The 23,942-nt window shown below is 42.4% G+C and overlaps 1 protein-coding gene across 1 annotated transcript in view; it reads right to left on the minus strand.

Moving 5' to 3' along the window:
* The window catches only part of kif28 (kinesin family member 28), a 71,385-nt gene that overhangs the window by 25,854 nt on the left and 21,589 nt on the right, over positions 1–23,942 (minus strand). The window contains exons 7-13 of the mRNA XM_043696754.2: positions 19,890–20,001; positions 14,067–14,134; positions 13,191–13,333; positions 12,727–12,848; positions 6,199–6,289; positions 3,126–3,186; positions 614–737 (exon numbers count right to left, since the gene is read on the minus strand). Coding sequence (XP_043552689.2) covers positions 614–737; positions 3,126–3,186; positions 6,199–6,289; positions 12,727–12,848; positions 13,191–13,333; positions 14,067–14,134; positions 19,890–20,001 — 721 coding nt within the window. The remainder of the gene's footprint in view (positions 1–613; positions 738–3,125; positions 3,187–6,198; positions 6,290–12,726; positions 12,849–13,190; positions 13,334–14,066; positions 14,135–19,889; positions 20,002–23,942) is intronic.

The following is a 23,942-nucleotide window of genomic DNA, read 5'->3' on the forward strand; positions in this document are numbered from 1 at the left end:
GTTTCTCCTTAATTAAATTTAAGTTCCACCATAGAACATAGAACAATACAGCACAGAACAGGCCCTTCGGCCCACGATGTTGTGCCGAACTTCTAACCTAGATTAAGTACCCATCCATGTACCTATCCAAATGCCGCTTAAAGGTCGCCAATGATTCCGACTCCACCACTCCCACGGGCAGCGCATTCCATGCCCCCACCACTCTCTGGGTAAAGAACCCACCCCTGACATCTCCCCTATACCTTCCACCCTTCACCTTAAATTTATGTCCCCTTGTAACACTCTGCTGTACCTGGGGAAAAAGTTTCTGACTGTCTACTCTATCTATTCCTCTGATCATCTTATAAACCTCTATCAAGTCACCCCTCATCCTTCGCCGTTCCAACGAGAAAAGGCCGAGAACTCTCAACCTATCCTCGTACGACTTCCTCTCCATTCCAGGCAACATCCTGGTAAATCTTCTCTGCACCCTCTCCAAAGCTTCCACAGTTGTCCATTTGGGATTTAAATCCACATCCTCAGGGTGTTAGCTAGATGAGTGACATTACCATCATGGCACGATCTCCCTTACATCTCCACAAAGTACCATTTCTTTAAAATAAGAGAGAATTACCAAATGTTTAAGTGGAACTTTGGTAAGGAGAAGGGCTCCATTTAAAATCACTTTAGCTTGTCCACACGGCTCCAGTGTTACTTTATTATCTAGATTTGTGATGATGGCATGTTTATCAGCAACACTAAAGAAGAAAAAAGCCATTAGATCAATCATTTTTACTCAAGCAATAAAGGCTTCACAATATGCATACTACTGTGTTATACAAAAACACAAGGACTGGGAGCAGGAGTAGGCCATTCAGCCCCTCAAGCTTGCTCCACCATTTGATACAAATGTCTCTGATCTCAGCCTCAACTCTAGCTTACAACCCACTCCCCATAACCCTCCAACCCATTACTATTAAAAATCTCCTTAAATTTACTCAATATCCTGGCATTCACCACACTCTGGGTGGTGAATTTCTCAGATCCATGACCCTTTGAGAGAAGGAATGTCTCCTCATTTCTGTTTTAAATCTGTTACCCCTTAGTCTAAGACCAAGAGGAAACATCCTCTCTACGTCTACTTTGCCCATCTCCTTTAGCCTCTTATCTACCTCATTTAGATTAGATTAGATTAGATTCCTTACAGTGTGGAAACAGGCCTTTCGGCCCAACAAGTCCACACTGACCCTCCGAAGAGTAACCCACCCAGACTCATTCCCCTACATTTACTCCTGACTAACGTACCTCACACTATGAGCAATTTAGCACAGCCAATTCATTTAACCTGCACATTTTTGGATCTCCTCTCATTCTTCTAAACTCCAGACAGTATTGGCCTAAACTGTTCAGTCTTTGTTCATAAGACAAGCCCCTCATCTCTGGAATCAATCTAGTGAACTTCCTCTGAACAGCCTCCAATGCAACTTCATCCCTCTTCAAATAAGGGGAAATAATTTCTCTCCATTTAGATAATAAGTTACATTTCTATTCTTCTGACTGAAATGGATAATCTCACACTTATCCATGTTAAACTCCATCTGCCAAATTATGGCCCACACACCCGACCTATCCATATCCATCTGTAAATTTCCTTATTTCTTACTTTCCACATATATTAGTGTATCTGCAAATTTGTCTACAGTACTGTCCATCATCCAAGTCGTTAATACAGATTATAAGTTGTTGGTGCCTGTGGCACCCCACTAGTTACATCTTATCATCCAGAAAAAGATGTATTTAGCCCAATTCTCTGCTTTCTGTTGGCTAGCCAATCCTTTATCCAAGCTAATAAATTACCTCTAACCTCATGTGTCCTTACCTTGTGCACTAACCTTTTGCGTGGCAACTTATCAAATGAATTCTGCTACATGCTACAGCTACTGGATGCCCATCATCCACGTTGCTTGTTACATCCTCAAAGAAATCTAGCAAATTCGTCAATCACGATTTGTCCTTCATAAAACCATGCTAAATCTGACAGATTGTGGTTTGACTTTCTAAATGTTCTGTTACTCCTTCATTAATAATGAATTCTAACAATTACTCAATGACATGCAACAGCTTACAGTGTAACCTTCTATAACAGTTTAGAAATTCCCAGCACAGAGAGGCCATTCAGCTCATTAAGTATGTGCTTGAGCAATCCACCTATAGCTTTGCTTCAACTCTTTACCAAATTTTCTATTAAAAATGTAATGGTCCCTGGCCATATACACTCGATGTAGTAAAGCAATCCTTCTTCCAAATATGGATACAGAAATTTCCTGTTTAATTTCCTTTGCAGCAATCATTGTCTCCCCACCTAGAATATGTTTTTCCTTATTGACTTCATCAATTTCTTCATTGTCTTTTGCCATGCCTGCTCTCTCAGGTGCATAAGAAAGATCCCATTCATTCAAACAAAAGCTGGGCATTGCCTAATGATTCCCCTACAAAGAACCTTGTAACTTTGAAAAGAAAAGAGAAACCTTGAACCTCAAACCTGTCTTCTACGAATGAGGAGATCTTGGATCACCGTGGGCAGTGTCCCAATCTGCAAGCTGAAACTCTGGGTTTCAGTCTCATTTCAGGACTTGACAGCCATGGAAAGTGTGTTTATAATGCAGCTTATGAGGCTAATTATCAACTCCAAACCTTTCCATCACATGCCAAGGTAGTAAGAGTGGAAGAGACTCCAGGTCATCAATGCACTGTGATGCCACTTAGGTTATAACTACTGGCTTCAAGCTGGTGACCTGTTCCAGGAAACACAAACTACTGTAAACAGATATAGGTATGGGCTTTGCTTCCCTCATGTGTTTCTAGACATGAGAGTTTGTTTTGGTCCATATGACTTGATACTAATAGAGGCAGCTCTTCTTCCTAACTAATATGAGGAATGCAAAGCATCACCTTCCTAAAAGAAGAAAGTACCACATAATAATTAGTTAGCTAGCAAATCTGCAAATATAAACAGCATTTCATTTACATACTATCACTGTCAATAATCTAGCAACTTGTTGGTACTTTGCAAGAAACTTCCAGTGTCTGTTCCATAATCTATAAGCACATTTTTTAAAAGAAATTATATTGGGGTTTCAACATACCCGAAACCTTTAATAACAATGGCCTGTGGGAATCTTGCAGATTGTCCAATGACAGTCTCTCCTGGAACAAAACACAGGCATTCTAGAATCTACAGTGCATTTGAAATATCAATGAAGGCGTAACATATTTTTAAATTGGATGCACAGGAATTAGGTACCATGCACATTTGTGCAAACAGGTCACGTAATTGTACTTAATCTTCCTCAGAGTGCACACAAATGCTACACTACGAGGCATTAAAATGCAGAATCTTTTGGTCCTGTTGAACTATTTGGCCATAATGTAAACTGGGTGACTCCATCATTTTGTAATTTTTACTTCCGACTAAAGTATTTTCTTTAGGCCCATTGGTGCTAAATTGCTTCTTCAATGCCCAGGTGTAGTAACATGGAAGCATAGATCTCAACTCGTCAAATCTGCCTTGTTTTTCAATAAGATCATGGTTGGTCTGATCATTGTCTGATCTCAACTTTCCTGTCTGTCCTCCATAACCCTTGCTTCCTTTTCCATTAGAAATTTGTCTAATTCCGCCTTAACTAAATTCAATGACCCAGCCTCCATTGTCTCCTGGGGAAGAGAATTCCACAGACAAACGATCTCAAAAAAAGAGATCTCGTATTTTTAAATTATGCCACCTCGTTCTAGTCTCACACACAAGAGGAAACATTCTTCTAGATGTCAAATCCTCTCAGGAAGATATTCTCCAAGAATTGCAGAAGTGTTACACTATTGAAGGAGGCCATTCAGCCCATTGTGTCTGCACCAATTTCCCATACCTTTGTTCATTATTTCTATCCATATAAACTTCCAATGCCTTCTTGAATATGTCATTTGAACCTGCCTCAATCATATTTCTAGGCAATGCATTCCATACCCTAACTCCTCACTGTGTGTAAAGGATTTTTCTCATAATACATTCTCCTGTTGAAAATCAATTTAAATCTGTGTCCTCTGGTTCTTGATCCTTTTATGAGCAGGAACAATTTCACCCTATCTACTCTGTCCAGCCCCCTCCTGGTTTTGAAAATGTCTAACCAGATCTCCTTTCAGCTTTCTTCTCCAATGTCTTTAATCTATCCTCAAAACTGAAGTTCCTCTTCCCTGAATCCTTCCTTGTAAGTTGCTTTTGCACTCTCTCCAATGGTTTACATAACTTGGATAATGTGCCAATCAGCTGCGCCCTCATTCTTCAAAAGTTATAGGCTCAACCTGTTCTGTCTCTCTTCATAAAATAAGCCTTTCATCACAAGAATGAGATGAGTGAATCTTTGCTGAACTGCACCTTACTCAATTATATCAGTCTTAAATAATTAACATGATTATTTGGTTAAGAATAGTCAGAAAAATCAGACTTGTTTGCAGGATTTTCTGCTAAATCATTTAAAGACAAGATGAAAATCATGAATGAACCATTGGTGCCCATTTGTTTAAATGTTGCCAACTGAGCCTGAGCTCTCACATCTGGATGTAGAAAAAGAAAATCTCTGCTGGCCCTCACACACATTTATCTATTGTGATGGTCAAACAAAACTTCATTTAGTTGTTCCCTGCAAATGAGAGATTTTAGTCTTGATCATGTTACATTGCGTCTCACAACACACCAAATTTCGGATTCAGATTTGTAGTATTTGAGAAGGGGAAGGCTGTGCAATGTCAACCTCTTGATTGGTGAGTGTGCAATCAGTTTCAGAAAAAAAAGGAGAGTGGTCAAAGTAAATCATTCATAAGAGGAATGAAATGAAAGGACACAACCAAAGCATGACATTGACACACATCACTGAAATAAAACAGCAGATTAACCTTTCTGATATGGAATGAAACTTGCATGTTCATGAAATGCTAAAAGATGATGGGGAATGGGAGATGGTGGTGAGCTAAGGGACAGGCAGGGTTAAGGTACGGTGGGGGAGGGATAATATTAGGACCATGGCTTGAGTCCTGACAATGCATCACTGATCAGGAAAATTCACCACAAATCTTAAATTGAATCACCAAGCCCTGGGAATGATATCAGGAGGGTGAAGTGGGAAGACTTGACCTTTGTTTTAAGTTGTGCTCTCAGTGCCTATTTCACATTAGAAATGACTGATTATCCCACACTGAAACATAGGAATATGGGAGCAGGAGAAGACCAATCAGTCTCTCACGCCTGCTCTACTGTCCATCATTGATCATCTATCTGAACACCATAATCCTGTGCTGTCTCTAAATTGCTTGAAAGCTTTGATATTAGAAATCATTTGCTCTCTGGCTTGAAGACTGTCATTGACTGAGCTTCCACAGCCCTCTGGAGTAGAGGATTCCAAAGATTCACCACCAGCTTCTCATCTCAATCTTTAATAGCTTGCCTTTCAGACAGGTGCTCCCTGGTTCTGGGAGCCCACAGACAATCTTTTCTGCACTGACCCTGTCAAGCACTGTCAGAATTTTGTCTGTCTCTATGAGATCATCTGTCGGTCTTCGCAAACTCCCAAAAACACAAGCTCCTCAATATCTCCTCACAGGACAGTCCCACCATCCCAGAAATCAATCTGGTAGACTGTCAGGGGGGAGAGTTTGTAGCATCACCACCTCCAGATCAGCAGCTCCAGGTTCAGTTCCACAATGGGGCTTGTTGGCTTTGGCAGGTGCATCCATAACATGGCCAATCAAGTTGCCTGTAAATCTTGCCAGCACAGCTGATGGTAAAAGCAGGAGAGGCTGCTGGCCAGCCATGATGTCATTGGCAAACCACTGCAGCAGTTTGCAAACCATAACAATGGACAAGTACAATAGAAGTTCATGGCTATTAATGCCCCCTGAGAGTATGGTGTCTGAAGAGACAAGATATTAGGGAAGAGGACGGTATATAATGCCTACAAATGGAAGCAAGACTGCCCTCGAAACAAATTAAGTTTTTTTTTCAAAAGTTTAAAATACACCAGATATTATAGTTGCAGAACAGCATCAAATCGGTTTAAGTGGCAAAGTGGATTGACTCTAATCCAGGTGTAGCTAAAAAGAATGATCAGGAGGTCAGCCAATAAAATCTGTCTGTGGATGTGGACACAGAAACACAGGGGTAGAGATTACCATCTTGGATGAAGAGGTGGACAAAGCCAGAGAGCTGAGGGTCCACATTGACATTCACCAGATAGGGGAACATCTGAATCATACGCCTTTCCTAGAAGACAAATTTACAAACAAATTATGATGTTTTCTGTTACATTTCTTTGACAACAGCATTTTCCAAGCCCTCAAATTCTACCACCTTGAACATCAATATTTATTACATGGCCTGTGAGCATTCTTTCCCCAATCCTGCTCACTGCTTCTTTCCTGTTCATTCCTCCCCTCACTCGATAACCCTCCCTCTCACCTTCTCACTCCAGCTTACTGCTTGTCTCCTACTCACTGCTTCCTTCTCGTCTGATCACTGATTCCCCTCACTTGCTGCTTTTCTTTCTGATAGTCCCGTAGGAAGCTGTTCGCACTCCCTTGCTCATTTCCTCCTTCTCACCAGTCCGCTGCCAAGCCCTCAGTCAGCACAAGGGCTTAGGGGAGGATAGTGGCAAGGTAGCAGGAGGCTTGAGGAGGGAATGCCTGCCCAAACACCACTGCACTGTGGGTGCACCTCAAACACAGGAATGGGTAGTTCAAGAAGGGGACTGACAAGCTTTAGATCTGAAGCAGTTTGGTAAGGACATTTGAAACTTATTTAAAATACCTTGGGTTCTGTAATTGCTTTTAAGAATGTTCGAATAGACTTTAAAGAGCTTGTGTCAATTAGAAAGGGATCAGTTTTAATTTTTTTAGATAATAAAAAAACTGGAACATGTCACATGATTACCCCGACCTGGAAGCGGTACCAATAGGAAGGAAGCTACCATCCAAAGAATATGTGGCTCGCAGACTCAAAGGAGAACTGGAGGCAAAAGGTGATCAGCACACAGGAGACTTGGAAGTACTGTTTGAGTGGGCTAAGGTTGAAAGCTTGGAAGATCATGTGAATAGCGTACCAGAAGTACCCAATGGGGTAATTATTAGCTGGCAGGTCGAAAAGGAATCCTGAAAAACTACACTATTATGATTGTCATGACCCAAGGGGGAGAAGTTTTGGAATACTACAATTTCAGTCTACCTGCTACAGGAAACTTGCTGTAAAACTTGAAAGCATTCAGAAAACATTTACAACGATGTTGCCAGGGTGGGAAGGTTTGAGCTATAGGGAGAGACTGAGTAGGGGCTATTTTCCCTGGACAATCAGAGGGGTAACCTTATGGGGTGGCATGGTGGCTTAGTGGTTAGCACTGCTGCCTCACAGCGCCAGAGACCCAGGTGCGATTCCAGCTTTGGGTGACTGTGTGGAGTTTGCACATTCTCCCCGTGACTGTGTGGGTTTCCTTTGGGTGCTCCAGTTTCCTCCCACAATTCAAAGATGTGCAGGTTAGGTGAATTGGCCATGTTAGTCAGGGTTAAAAAAAAGTAGGGGAATAGGTCTGGGTGGGTTACTGTTTGGAGGGTCAGTGTGAACTTGTTGGGCCGAAGGGGCTATTTTCATATTGTAGGGAATCTAATTTAAGGTCATAGAGATATGACTTGCTGATGAATTCCTATCCGTGTTAGTCTCCGGACTAAACTGGATTGCAGTAGGCAGCTCTCCATAAGTGTTCAAGGCAAACTAGGAATGGGCCATAAATATTGACACAACCAGCGCCATCCATATCTCATTGGTGAATTTTAAAAAAACTTCTCAGTGTAAGTAAAAAACAGCATATTGTGGAATAGAACAGTTGTTGCCATCAATTTTGCATGTAGCCGTGTAAGAATGTCTTTATCGAATTGACAATTTAAAATGGCATTTATCCTCTATTTGAAGAATCATCTTCTTTTTAATTTGTCTTTAATTTGCATTGGTCCTGATTTGTATTAAGAAAAACCACAAAAGGTGATACAGTAAGTTTTGCTATAACACGGAGTTCCATTCACGTGCAATCCAGTGTTGTAAGAAAATCATGTAATAGCAGCACCATCTAAACTAATGGGGCTGGAATCTCATTATAACCAAGACTTTAAAAGTTCACGCTATAGAAACAGTGTGCTCAATTCATCCATCACATTATAGCGAATTCGCATGAACAAAACATGCTTTATAGCAGAACGACCTGTATCTTGTTGGTAATTTCTTCATGGAGTAATTGTTTGGTAGATGGCACTATTTCACTTTATTGGTCTCCCATGGGGATCAGAACAACACCTTCTGACACTCAGTTAAATGTGAATAATAAATGTTGTCCGGGCCAATGAGGTGCACAAATAAATCAAATCATGAATTATTCAAGAAGGCTGGAATAAATTGGCATTGCCAAGTACATTCTCGTGATTCACTTGTCTATAAAAAAAGCAAAACAACTGCTGAAATGAAGACAGGTGTGCTGCATTATGAATGGTTTCTTTATACTTGCGCTGTGCTGCAGACTTCTGGTCTCTCAACACACATCTCTTTGGGTACAAAGCTTCCTCTGCGGAAAGGGATCCAGCAGGTGGAGCTATTTTATTGATATTTGATTTATTTGAATTATTGAGCCTTCCACTCTTCCAGCTCAAATTTATATCATTTTATTTTTTTAAATGATAATTGTCCTGTCTGAGCCCTGGCATTAACTTTTTGACAGATGACCCCATTTTTGATTTTTTTTTCCTTATCCATTCATGAAGTCAAACAGTCAGGGCAGGCAGGGACAAGGTAGGACTAATATATTAAACTGCATTTATTTCAATGCAAGGGGCCTAACAGGGAAGGCAGATGAACTCAGGGCATGGTTAGGAACATGGGACTGGGATATCATAGCAATTACAGAAACATGGCTCTGGGATGGGCAGGACTGGCAGCTTAATGTTCCAGGATACAAATGCTACAGGAAAGATAGAAAGGGAGGTAAGAGAGGAGGGGGAGTGGCATTTTTGATAAGGGATAGCATTACAGCTGTGCTGAGGGAGGATATTCCCAGAAATACATCCAGGGAAGTTATTTGGGTGGAACTGAGAAATAAGAAAGGGATGATCACCTTATTGGGATTGTGTTATAGACCCCCTAATAGTCAGAGGGAAATTGAGAATCAAACTTGTAAGGAGATCTCAGCTATCTGTAAGAATAACAGGGTGGTTATGGTAGGGGATTTTAACTTTCCAAACATCGACTGGGACTGCCATAGTGTTAAGTTTTTAAATGGAGAGGAATTACTTAAGTGTGTACAAGACAATTTTCTGATTCAGTATGTGGATGTACCTACTAGAGAAGGCGCAAAACTTGACCTACTCTTGGGAAATAAGGCAAGGCAGGTGACTGAGGTGTCAGTGGGGGAGCACTTTGGGGCCAGCGACCATAATTCTATTCGTTTTAAAATAGTGATGGAAAAGGATAGATCAGATCGAAAAGTTGAAGTTCTTAATTGGAGAAAGGCCAATTTTGACGGTATTAGACAAGAACTTTCAAAAGCTGATTGGAGGCAGATGTTCGCAGGTAAAGGGACGGCTGGAAAATGAGAAGCCTTCAGAAATGAGATAACAAGAATCCAGAGAAAGTATATTCCCGTCAGGGTGAAAGGGAAGGCTGGTAGGTATAGGGAATGCTGGATGACTAAAGAAATTGAGGGTTTGGTTAAGAAAAAGAAGGAAGCATTTGTCAGGTACAGACAGGATAGATCGAGTGAATCCTTAGAAGAATATAAAGGAAGTAGGAGTATACTTAAGAGGGAAATCAGGAGGGCAAAAAGGGGACATGAGATAGCTTTGGCAAATAGAACTAAGGAGAATCCAAAGAGTTTTTACAAATATATTAAGGACAAAAGGGTAACTAGGGAGAGAATAGGGGCCTCTCAAAGATCAGCAAGGCAGCCTTTGTGTGGAGCCACAGAAAATGGGGGAGATACTAAATGAATATTTTGCATCAGTATTTACTGTGGAAAAGGATATGGAAGATAAAGACTGTAGGGAAATAGATGGTGACATCTTGCAAAATGTCCATATTACAGAGGAGGAAGTGCTGGATGTCTTGAAATGGTTAAAGGTGGATAAATACCTAGGACCTGACCAGGTGTACCCTAGAACTCTGTGGGAAGCTAGAGAAGGGATTGTTGGGCCTCTTGCTGAGATATTCGTATCATCGATAGTCACAGGTGAGGTGCCGGAAAACTAGAAGTTGACAAACGTGGTGCCTCTGTTTAAGAAGGGTGGTAAAGACAAGCCAGGGAACTATCGACAGGTGAGCCTGACCTCAGTGGTGGGCAAGTTGTTGGAGGGAATCCTGAGGGACAGGATGTACATGTATTTGGAAAGGCAAGGACTGATTAGGGATAGTCAACATGGCTTTGTGCGTGGGAAATCATGTCTCACAAACTTGATTGAGTTTTTTGAAGAAGTAACAAAGAGGATTGATGAGGGCAGAGCAGTAGATGTGATCCATATGGACTTCAGTAAGGCGTTCGACAAGGTTCCCCATGGGAGACTGATTAGCAAGGTTAGATCTCATGGAATACAGGGAGAACTAGTTATTTGGATACAGAACTGGCTCAAAGGTTGAAGACAGAGGGTGGTGGTGGAGGGTTTTTTTTCAGACTGGAGGCCTGTGACCAGTGGAGTGCCACAAGGATCGGTGCTGGGTCCTCTACTTTTTGTCATTTACATAAATGATTTGGATGCGAGCATAAAAGGTACAGTTAGTAAGTTTGCAGATGACACCAAAATTGGAGGGTTACCTCAGATTACAACAGGATCTGGACCAGATGGGTCAATGAGCTGAGAAGTGGCAGATGGAGTTTAATTCAGATAAATGCAAGGTGCTGCATTTTTGGAAAGCAGATCTTAGCAGGACTTATACACTTAATGGTAAGGACCTAGGGAGTGTTGCTGAACAAAGAGACGTTGGAGTGCAGGTTCATAGCTCCTTGAAAGTGGAGTCGCAGGTAGATAGGATAGTGAAGAAGGTGTTTAGTATGCTTTCCTTTATTGGTCAGAATATTGAGTACAGGAGTTGGGAGGTCATGTTGTGGCTGTACAGGACATTGGTTAGGCCACTGTTGGAATATTGCGTGTAATTCTGGTCTCCTTCCTATCGGAAAGATGTTGTGAAACTTGAAAGGGTTCAGAAAAGATTTACAAGGATGTTGACAGGTTTGGAGGATTTGAGCTATAGAGAGAGGCTAAACAGGCTGGGGCTGTTTTCCCTGGAGCATCAGAGGCTGAGGGGTAATCTTATAGAGGTTTACATAATTATGAGGGGCATGGATAGGATAAATCGATAAAGTATTTTCCCTGGGATTGGGGAGTCCAGAACTAGAGGGCATAGGTTTAGGGTGAGAAGGGAAAGATATAAAAGAGACCTAAGGGGCAACTTTTTCACGCAGAGGGTGGTACGTGTATGGAATGAGCTGCCAGAGGAAGTGGTGGAGGCTGGTGCAATTGCAACATTTAAGAGGCATTTGAATGGGTATATGAATAGGAAGGGTTTGGAGGGATATGGGCCGGGTGCTGGCAGGTGGAACTAGATTGGGTTGGGATATCTGGTTGGCATGGACAGGTTGGACTGAAGGGTCTGTTTCCATGCTGTACATTTCTATGACTCTATGAAGTATGGGTGTCGCAGGCTGGACCAGCATTTATTGCCCATCCCTAACTGCCCTGGAGATGGCGATGGTGAGCTGCCTCTTGAACCATTCAGTGTAGGTCGACCCAACAGGGAGGGATCTTTATTCATTCACAGGATGTGGACAGCATTGACAAGCCCTATACTGACTGACAACAGACAAAGAAAAGAACTGCAGATGCTGGAAGTCAGAAACCAGTTCTGAAGAAGGGTCACTGGATCCGAAACATTAACTTTGCTTTCTCTCTACAGTTGATGCTGAGTTTTCCCATGCAATTCCTGTTTTTGTTACTGACTGGCAATCCCTTATTTCCTTGCCAGATTATTTGAGAGCATGTTTAAGAATGGAGCACCTTGTGTGGGTCTGGAGTCTCATACCTGGCAGAAGATTTCCGTCTGTGAAGTAGACCCAATGGTTTATTTTAATGCCAATCCAGTAGTGAAGTGCTCATGTGTATCTGTGCTCACTTTAATTCCAAATGTACTTACTAACTCCTCAGCTACCATAGTGGGACTTGAATAACCTGATTACTAGACCATTAACAAAGCCATGATATTTAATGCTCACCATTCATGTAGGTTGTAATTACAAAATAAGCAGCCTTATGAAAACTCAGTTTCTGACTCATCAAATATTTTATCTTGTGTTTATTACATGCATGTTGCAATATTTAAGAAAACAAACTTAACAACTATTTGATTAAAAAGAAACAGAAAACGCTGAAATACTTAGTAGGTCAGGCAACATCTGTGGAAAGAGATATCCAGTTCAGGTTTTAGATCTATGACCTTTGAGTTCTGATAAAATGTCATTGAACTGATCTTTCTCTTTCTACAGATCTTCCCTAACCTGCCGAGTGTTACCAGAATTTTCTGCTTTTGTTTCAGATTTCCAGCATCTGTAGTGCCTTGTTTATGTGCTGGTAATAATCTCAGCCAATTGGCAGTCCTACGTATTATACAGTGCACATTCTAACCTGGGTTAGAGTTTTGTATTTCTGTTCCCATTCTTGCTGTGCTTTCTCAAGTTGCTCCTCCCAAGAAGTCTGAATCTCTGCCATCTGCCGTTCATTCTCAGCCAGTGACTGTCGTAACTCTTCTAGTGAGAAAAGGCAGCATGATATTACAATAAAGTTTTGAAATGTTAAGGTGGAAAAATGAGGTGTTTGCAAAGGAGCTGCGATATTAGGATTTGGCTGCAGGGATGGAGGGGGAGATGCCATTAAGAAGAGTGGTTATCACCACTTTCTATAAGTTCTTCCTCACATCCACCCTACACTCCCATTCACAGTCCCCACCAGTGAACCCTATCTGTCCGTTGCTTTTAGTTAAATGGACTTCAGCATTCGTAAGCTTTTCAAGCCAATGCGTCAGAGTGAAGGTTAAACAAATTTAAAAATTAAAGCTTTTACATTCTGCTGGACCAACCGCAGACACATACTCATTTCTTCCTCTACCCTTAGTCCAGCATTTCTAATCTTAGTGATCGTTGATCGCAGCTTGGCGTTCTCTGCCCTCAGCTCCAGTATGAGTCTTTCTGTTGGATTTTCATTTATCACCGCCTTGTTCTGGATGTTCTTAGTCCTGTGGCCATGAAGTTGGGAAAGGGTGAAAATGGGTTAGTCATTATCACATTGCCTCAAAATTACATTTACAAACTCACAATGCTCGTGTTAAAGCAGAAATGTCCTGGAAAACTATGTGCCCCTTCCCACCATCCTCTCTGATCCATTGAGGTAAATCAGAAGGAAGAAGATGGAACAAAAGAAGAAAGTTCCACAAGGTAAGAAGGGACACATCCTGAGAAACATTAAATGGGAAACTATTTTTAAAAAAGACCATGTGGTACTTAGTGATTTGATTCAATAACTTGAGCAGTGGCATGAGTATCTGCTGTGGCTCAGCAGGGAGCATGCTCGCCTCAAAGTTAGATAGTTGTCAGTTCAGGCCTAGTCCAAAAACTGAGAGGGTGCTGCACTGTTTTGCTAATGGTAATATTCAAGCGGAGATGCTTTCTGGCCTCTGAACCTCCCAATATTATTTTGAAGTCAAGCAGGGAATTTCTCCCTGGTGTTCTGGCCCATACTCTTCCTTTTGATCAACATTACCTGAATCAAAAATTGGAATATCTGGTTCTCATTGTATTTCTGCTTGTGGTGTAGAAATTGGCTTCTACATTTCCTGAATGACAACAGCATCTCCACGTGAACAGTACATCAGGGACTGTAAAGTGCTTTGGGAAATCTCAAGACCAGTAAATATGAATGTCAGTGAAATTTCCTGTTTTGTTCCCCCTCTAAAATCCCATTATGTTTACCTTTCAGCGTAACGTAATGTTGAAAGCGTTTCCTCGTAGCAGATGTCAGCTGGACTGACTGTCGCAATCTGTAAAATAATTCTCAATTCAGATAGAAAGCTGTACTCTGGAAATGATACTCATCAAGTTGAGGGGTGGCAGAGTTGAGTAGAGATCACTAGTTACACATCAGTCCCTCAACTCCACCATCTCCTATTGTGAAACATAAAAGTCAGGGGACATGAGCACCATTGGCAAGGTAAGAATTTGTTGCCCATCCTTAATTGCCCTTGAGAAGGGTGGAGGTGAGCCACTCTCTAGAACTGTTGTGGTGTAGACACACCCATAGTGCTGTAAGTGTGGGGTTCAGGTGCATTAGAAATTGGTGGGGATCAACTTGTACACCAAATATCAATGTGAATCACTGTCTGCTCTCAGTAAGGTATATCTTGAACTCCTGTGTATCTCAACACTATCACAGGGAGGTATTTAAAATATAGGTTGGAGTAATTTCCCTGGCAATGTATTCAATAATACAATGGGATTAATTGGCTAATGTAAAAAGTGAAGCTACCATATTCTTACCAGACCATAGTGCTGCTCCCTCATTAGAGAGAGAGAGGCAGAGAGAAATGATTGGTGGTAGTTTAACCTGAGGGTCACCACACCGCAGGTGAGGGGAAAGATTGAGAAGACAGGATCTTCAATGTAATCTCAGCCAGTGTAGGAACTGAGCTCATGTTGCTGACATTACTCTGCATTGCAAACCAGCTGTCCAGCTAACTGACCCTCATTGCTAATAAAATGTGAAGCCAAAGTTTTGTTTGATGTCATGTACAGTAGAACATAGAAGAATACAGCGCAGTACAGGCCCTTGGGCCCTCGATGTTGCGCCGATCCAAGCCCACCTAAACTACACTAACCCACTATCCTCCATATACCTATCCAATGCCCTCTTAAATGCCCATAATGAGGGAGAGTCCACCACTGCTACTGGCAGGGCATTCCATGAACTAACGACTCGCTGAGTGAAGAACCTACCCCTAACATCAGTCCTATATCTACCCCCCCTTAATTTAAAGCTATGCCCCCTTGTAATACCCGACTCCATACGCGGGAAAAGGTTCATACTGTCGACCCTATCTAACCCCCTAATCATCTTGTACACCTCAATCAAGTCACCCCTAAACCTTCTTTTCTCTAGTGAAAACAGCCCCAAGTGCCTCAGTCTTTCCTCATACGGTTTTCCTTCCATACCAGGCAACATCCTGGTAAACCTCCTCTGCACCCGTTCCAATGCCTCCACATCCTTCCTATAGTATGGCGACCAAAACTGCACACAATATTCCAGATGCGGCCGTACCAGCATCCTATACAACTGCATCATGACCTCAGGACTCCGGAACTCAATTCCTCTACCAATAAAAGCCAGTACGCCATATGCCTTCCTCACCGCACTATTTACCTGGGTGGCAACTTTCAGAGATCTGTGTACATGGACACCAAGATCCCTCTGCTCATCCACACTACCAAGTATCCGACCATTAGCCCAGTACCCCATCTTTTTGTTATTCTTCCCAAAGTGAATCACCTCGCACTTAGCTACATTGAATTCCATCTGCCACCTTTCTGCCCAGCTCTGCAGCTTCTCTATATCCTGCTGTAACCTGCCACATGCTTCCTCACTGTCAACAACTCCTCCGACTTTCGTATCATCCGCAAACTTGCTCACCCAACCTTCTAACCCCTCTTCCAGGTCATTTATAAAAATGACAAACAGCAATGGTCCCAAAACAGATCCTTGCGGAACACCGCTAGTGACGGCACTCCATGAAGAAACTTTGCCATCAACTACTACCCTCTGTCTTCTTCCATCCAGCCAATTCCTAATCCAAACCTCTAACTCACCCTCAATGCCATATCTCCGTATTTTCTGCAGTAGCCTACCATGGGGAACCTTATCAAACGCCTTACTAAAATCCATATATACCACATCTACCGCTTTCCCCTCATCAACCTCCTTCGTCACCTTTTCAAAGAATTCAATAAGGTTTGTGAGGCACGACTTGCCCTTCACAAAACCATGCTGACTATCCTTGATCACATTATTCCTATCGAGATGTGCATAAATCCTATCCCTTACAATTCTCTCTAAGACTTTGCCCACAACAGAAGTGAGACTCACCGGCCTATAGTTACTAGGGCTATCCCTACTCCCCTTTTTGAACAAGGGAACCACATTTGCTATCCTCCAGTCTTCTGGGACTACTCCTGTAGACAAAGAGGACATAAAAATCAAGGCCAATGGCTCTGCAATCTCCTCCCTTGCTTCCCAGAGAATCCTAGGATAAATGCCATCAGGCCCAGGGGACTTATCTATTTTCACCTTTTCCAGGATTTCCAACACCTCTTCTCTACATACCTCAAAGCCATCCATTCTACTTATTTGTGCCTCAGTATTCTCATCGACAACAATGCCCTGTTCCTGAGTGAATACTGAAGAAAAGTATTCATTCAGTGTCTCCCCAATCTCTTCCGCCTCCACACGCAACTTCCCCCTACTATCCTTGACTGGACCTATTCCTACCCTAGTCATTCTTTTATTCCTAACATACCTATAGAAAGCCTTAGGGTTTTCCCTAATCCTATCTACTAAGGACCTTTCATGTCCCCTCCTTGCTGCTTTTAGCTCTCTCTTCAGGTCCTTCCTGGCTACCCTATAACTCTCAATCGCCCCAATTGAACCTTCACGTCTCATCTTGAGATAGGCCGCCCTCTTCCATTTAACAAGGGATTCCAATTCCTTATTAAACCACGGCTCCCTCGCACGACCCTTTCCTTCCTGCCTGACAGGTACATAATTATCAAGGACACTCAATAGTTGCCCCTTGAACAAGTTCCACATATCAGTTACACTCTTGCCTTGGAGTCTACTTTTCCAAGCCACACATCCTAAGTCATGCCTCACCGCATCATAATTTCCCTTACCCCAGCTATAATTCTTGCCCTGTAGTACACACTTATCCCTCTCCATCACGAGTGTAAAAATCACCGAATTATGGTCACTATCCCCAAAGTGCTCACCTACCTCTAATTCTAACACCTGGCCTGGTTCGTTACCCAGAACCAAATCCAGTATGGCCTCACCTCTTGTTGGCCTGTCTACATATTGTGTCAGGAAACTCTCCTGCACACATTGAACAAACACTGACCCATCTAACGAACTTGAGCTATAGCTTTCCCAATCAATATCAGGAAAGTTAAAGTCCCCCATAACAACCACCCTATTACTGTCACTCATCTCCTGAATCACCTTCCCAATCCTTTCTTCAATGATTCTAGGACTATTAGGAGGCCTGTAAAAGACTCCTAACAGGGTGACCTCACCTTTCCTATTCCTAACCTCAGCCCAAACTACCTCAGATGGCAAGTCCTCATCCATCGTCCTTTCCACCGCTGTAATACTATCTTTGACAAGCAATGCCACACCTCCCCCTCTTTTACCCCCACCTCTGACCCTACTAAAACATTTAAATCCCGGAACCTGCAACAGCCAATCCTGTCCCTGTTCTAGCCATGTCTCCGTAATAGCCACAACATCGAAGTCCCAGGTACCAACCAACGCTGCAAGTTCACCTACCTTATTTCGTATACTTCTTGCATTGAAGTATACACACTTCAAGCCACTTCCCTGTTTACAGGCACCCTCCTTGGAAATTGATGCCATGTTCCTCACGTCCCTACACTCCAGGCCCTGCACCCTGAAGCTACAATCTGGGTTCCCATGCCCCTGCCGAGTTAGTTTAAACCCCCCCCAAGAGCACTAGCAAACCTCCCCCCAAGGATACTGGTTCCCCTCAGGTTCAGGTGTAGACCATCCTGTTTATAGAGGTCCCACCTTCCCCAGAAAGAACCCCAGTTATCCAAAAACTGGAACCCCTCCCTCCTGCACCATCCCTGAAGCCACGCATTTAATTGTTCTCTCTCCCTATTCCTCAAATCTCTATCACGTGGCACGGGTAACAAACCAGAGACAACAACTCTGTTTGTTCTAACTCCAAGCTTCCAACCTAGCTCCCTGAAAGCCTGTCTAACATCCTCAGCACTCCTCCTACCTATGTCGTTGGTGCCAATGTGGACCACGACTTCGGGTTGCTCCCCCTCCCCCTCCAGGACCCGGAAAACACGATCAGAGACATCACGTACCCTTGCACCTGGGAGGCAACATACCAAACGTGAGTCTCTCTCGTTCCCACAAAACCGCCTATCTGTGCCACGAACTATCGAGTCCCCAATTACTACTGCTCTGCTCTTCTTCACCCTTCCCTTCTGAGTAACGGGGACAGGCTCCGTGCCAGAGACCTGAGCCCCGTTACTTACCCCTGGTAAGTCATCCCCCCCACAAGTATCCAAAACGGTATACTTGTTCTTGAGGGGAATGGCCGCAGGAGGTCCCTGCACTGGCTGCTTCCTCCCAGTCCCCCTCACTGTCACCCATCTATCTGCCATCTTTGGAGTTACTACTTCCCTATAACTCTGATCTATGACCCCCTCTGCCTCCCGAATGATCCGAAGTTCATCCAACTCCAGCTCCAGTTCCCTAACACGGTCTTGGAGGAGCTGGAGATGGGTGCACTTCCTGCAAGTGTAATCGGCAGGGACGTCGATGGCATCCCTCACCTCATACATGTTGCAGGAGGAACATTGCACTGCCTTCACTGCCATCCCTCTAAAGCTAACTGTTTAAACAAAAACTGTGTCTAAATAATACAAGCAAAATTCAGCACTTACCTGCTTGCCACAACAGGTGTTATTATTAGGTTAGAGGAGGAGGGCGGGTGGGAGGCACTACCCGTGTAGTGCCTCGGGTTCCTCTCCTTCACGCTTTTAAAGGGGGAAAAAAACTAAAATGTACAGTACTAAAAAAAAAATGTACAGTATTCTTGTATACTGTGCCTCCTCATCTGCCAAATGCACAATGAAGCATTTACTATTTTAGCTTTGTCGCTTGTATTGATTTTTATTGATTTTGCCCCATTTAAATGTCATTGGTATCTGGGAATTTCCTTGGATCCAAACTGAAGGAATGCTGATAATAAGATGAGGAACACAGTTCCTCATTTGTAGGCAGCGCATCCATGTGGAAATCAGGTTGGGATTTGCTTATAAATTAACGAGGTACAACAGGTAACTTGGAGCATGATTGATTTGCAAAGGTAATCCCTTCCTTGGCATTTCTGGCCTTTATTTTATGTAAATGGTGAATGTCGCCACTAACATTAGGGGGAACATGACTTGGTCGTCACAGAGCTACAAGACCTGACTCAATGTGTAGGAGACTCAAATTGAATACTCTTAATTAGACTGGTCCGGCCTGTGGCTAATCTGGTTGTGTGGTTACCAGTAAATGCTGCACTAAGAAAATTTCACACGAGATTTTGTTTATTGGATTTACTACCACTTAGACACATGGGCTGGGATTATATTCCAGAGTCAAATATCCAGGTCAGGATCCTGGAATTGCAGATGCCACGATCCTGAAGGCAATTATAGAGCAAAGGCAACCAATTAAGAGACTACGTCAGCCCCAAATAAATTAAGGACAGAGGCAGATTCCAAGAGTCTGCAGGGGTTCAGACTCTGCTGAGAAATGGTTTGCTGCCAGGGATCTCACTCCCACAGCCCTTCAATGAGCAAACTTAAAGCAAAAGGTAAGGCAAGGAGGCTCAGCCTGGAAGTGAAGAGAGAGAGAGAGAGAAAAGATTGAAAGTTGACCCTCTTCACACTTGCTTGTTGAATAGTTTTGTCAGAGCACACATCACAATTTTCTAACTGAGCATTTACCATCCTTGTCTTACTGTTTCCTCCCAGAGCTGATTGCAGTAGTTTGGTCAGTGTGGAGTTTCTATATGGCACATGCAGCATCCTCCTCCCCATGGCTATTTCTGCTAAAGCACTAGGGGAAAAAAACATAGAATATGTGAAACTTTGAATTAGAATTAGCTTTATTGTCACATGTACTCAAATGACTATCATGAAAAGTGTACAGGACGTCACTTACGGCCCCATCTCAGGTACAAAGGTACCTGGGTACAGATTCTTAAGTACAAATTCTGAGGGAAAACAATTAGAAAAAGAAATAAAAATTTTGTTCAATAAACATGATGTGGAGGTGTAGGTGTTGGACTGGGTTGGTACCGAGATATAGATTCTTAAGTACAAATTCTTAGGGAAACAAAATTAGAAAAATAAAGAAATAAAAGTTTTGTTCCATAAACATAATGTGGAGGTGTAGGTGTTGGACTGGGATGGACAAAGTCAGAAGTCACACAACTCCTGGTTATAGTCCAACAGGCTTATTTGAAAAGTCCAAGCTTTCAGAGCACTAATGAAGGAGCAGTGCTCTGAAAGCTTGTGATTTCAAATAAACCTGCTGAACTACAACCTGGTGTGATGTGACTTCTGACTTCAACAAACATACCATCTGTACTGAGCAACGTAAACCAGGAGGGAATACAACCGTGTAGTGGTTACATTACAATAATCCAAAGGCCTGGACTAACAATTTTAGGAAATGCAAATTCAAACCCCACCACCATAGTTTAAAAGTCTGAAAATTTAAATGAAAAGCTGGAATGCAGGAAGATTGCCATAAAGCAGTTGGATTGTTGTGTAAATTTATCCCATGACAGAAGAAAACTATTGAACTTACCCAGTCTGGCTTAAAATCAACTTCAATCCCGTATTCATTCTAAACTGTCTCTGAAGTAGCTGAGAAAGCCACTCAGTTTAAGAATGAGAAATAAATATTATCATTGCCAGCAAACTGAGTGTATTAAATAAAAAGCAAGGGCCCCCACAATTCATTTCCTGGACTAATTTAACTCAGTTTGTTGCAGTTGTAATTGGGAATAGATAATGATAGATATTTAATTCTAATCCGAGAGATAGAGTTATAGATTTGAATGGGATATATACAAATGTTGTGATAACATGCAGAATAATATTGTCTTTCATTAAGTTGTCATTCTCTTGTACATGCTATTTTATTCTATCCCATTTCTGACTTACCTAGAAAGAGTGAACAGGCTGGGGCTTTTAGGCAGGAGAAAGTGAGGACTGCAGATGCTGGAGATCAAAGTCAAGCGTGTGGTGCTGGAAAAGCACAGCAGCTTGACCTGTCCATCACCTTTCCCATATATCCGTTCCACCCACTTCTCCGACCTATCACTTTCTCCCCCACCTTCTTCTACCTGTTGCATTCTCAGCTCCTTTCCCTCGACCCCACCCCTCCCATTTATCTCTTAGCCCCCGGCCTCATTCCTGATGAAGGGCTTATGCCTGAAATGACGAATTGCCTGCTCCCGAGATGCTGCCTGACCAGCTGTGCTTTTCAAGCACACTCTCAACTCTGGGGCTCTTAGTCTCTGGTATAAAGTCTGTCAATATTGTGAAGGTGGCTAATAGGATAAATACACAGAAGTTATTCCATTTGTTGAGACTAATCCAAAATGGGGCTATAAATAAAAATTATTGATAATTCCAATAAGAATTTCAAGAGGACTTTATTTATCCAGAGAGTGGATAGATTGTGGAAATCAAAACTATAGTGAGCTGTTGAGGCAAGTCACAAATGGGGAACTGAATGCATACATGAAAGAAAAACATTGAAACAGTACAAATAGGAGCAGGCGTAGGCCATTCAGCCCTTCAAACCTGTTCCATCATTCAAGATGATCATCCAACTCAGTTCCCTGTTCCTGCTATCTCCCCATATCCTCTGATCCTTTTAGCCTAAGAATTACATTTATCTTCATCTTGAAAACATCCAATGTTTTGGCTTCAACCACTTGTTATGGCAGAGAATTCCACAGGCTCACCACTCTCTGTATGAAAAAAATTCTCCTCATCTCAGTCCTAAATGGCCTACCAGGGACTGTGACCCCTGGCTCTTGAGGTTAGCACTGCTGCCTCACAATGCCAGGGACCCGGGTCCGATTCTAACCTCGGACGACTGTCTGTGTGGAGTTTGCATGTTTTCCCCATGTCTATGTGAGTTTCCTCCCACAATCCAAAGATATACAGGTTAGGTGAATTGGCCATGCTAAATTGTCCATAGTGTTTAGGGATGTGAAGGTTAGATGCATTCGTTGGGGAAATGGGTCTGGGTAGGATGCTTTTCGGAGGGTTGGTGTTGGCTGATTGGCCTGTTTCCACACTGTAGGGATTCCATGAAAGCTTCTATGGACTCCCAATCATTGGGAACATTCTTCCTGTGTAATCTTGTTAGAATTTTATTGGTCTCTGAGGGATTCACCCCTCATTCTTCTAAATGCCACTGAATATAGCCCTAACCAATCTAGGAAAGTTTCAGTAGAGTTAGATCATGTAGTTGTTGGTATGTAACTTGATATTTGTAACAATGTGAACTGTCAGAATGGGTGCAGGAGGTCACCATCTTTGTGGCGTCAGCTCTGAGTAGTGATGTCACAAACCTTCATGCATCTTTGCAGCACGCAGCCCTTATTGTCCAGATAAATGTTTATAACGGTATTTATTTTATCTTCAACGCATTTATTTTTTCTTACAGAATGTGTTTCTGCTACAGTTAACAGATGAAAACCATTGTCATTGCTGAATAAATTGGTAAATTAATCTGTCTCAATTCTGGCAGTTCAATGATAACATAACATTTGTTTCTCGGGCTGAATGTCTTGATTAAAATGGATAAAGATTTCAGCTAGTACAACACCTGAAAAAGGAAGATTAGTTGATATATTTCATTGCCCCAACCCCTCCTTTTCACCACAACTCCATTGCCATCCACACAAGATCATTAGTCAGACTAGATAATCCTTATCAAAAAAACAAGAACAGAAAGTTCTGGAAACACTCTCCAAGTCAGTACAGAAGATAGGGAAACTGCTGAGACATCAATTGGAATTTTAGACATTATATTGGGAAAGGCAAATGGGAATAAGAACAAGAAATATTGGCTCTAATTCAAAATAGGATTATTACTTTCACAAGTTTGCTGCTAGTGTCCTTCATGGACCATTGATCAAGTGTAAACAATTTGAAAGCAAGTAAAGGGTTATGTTTGAGGTAAGTGTCATCTACAATCAGGCACTAGGGAAAACTTTATGTAGAACCTTGTATAGAATTTACAGCACAGCAAAAGGCCGGTCAGCCCAAGTGGTCTATGTGGGAGTTATGGTCCATGCAGGCTGACTTCCACCCAATGTGTTGGAGAGTCTAAGCTGAGCCAGTGTACATGATGACTCCTGCAATTAACTACAGTGTCCTGGGAGACAAAGGAACAAGGGCCTTTATTCCTGTTTGCTGACTAACCAGAAGAAATTGGCAGTAAACATAAACCAACAGGTCCACTAAACCTACTTGTTACAATTTCAACACTTCCTCCCTCTCTCATTCTGCTCCTTCCCAGAGATCTCTGCTGACTATGTGTAAAAGGATGAAGCGAAACTGTGAAGCTTCCAAAAATTAAACGACCTGCCAGGACTTATAGAAATAATAGGATTTCTACAGTGTGGGAGAAAGCCATTTGGCCCGCTGACCCTCCAAAGAACATCCCATCCAGGCCCAACCCCTTTCCCTGTAACCTTGCATTGTCTGTGGCTAATCCACCTAGCATGCACATCTTTGAACCATAAGAAGAAAGCAGGTCACCCATATGGATACAGGAAGAATGTGCAATCTCCACACAGTCAGTCACCCAAAGCTGGACTTGAACCTAGGCCCTGGTGCTATGAGGCAGCAATGCTAACCACTAAGTTACTGTGTACTGACCCATTAAAAAAAGGGCAAAATATCATAATGTTCCAAACTGCAAATCAGAATCTTGTTCTGAGGGAAGAAGCAAAATTGATAACATCA

The sequence above is a fragment of the Chiloscyllium plagiosum genome, unplaced genomic scaffold (genome assembly GCF_037043375.1).
Source record: "Chiloscyllium plagiosum isolate Xiang-an unplaced genomic scaffold, Cpla_swu_hap1 HiC_scaffold_10, whole genome shotgun sequence".
In the NCBI taxonomy this organism is placed as follows: domain Eukaryota; kingdom Metazoa; phylum Chordata; class Chondrichthyes; order Orectolobiformes; family Hemiscylliidae; genus Chiloscyllium; species Chiloscyllium plagiosum.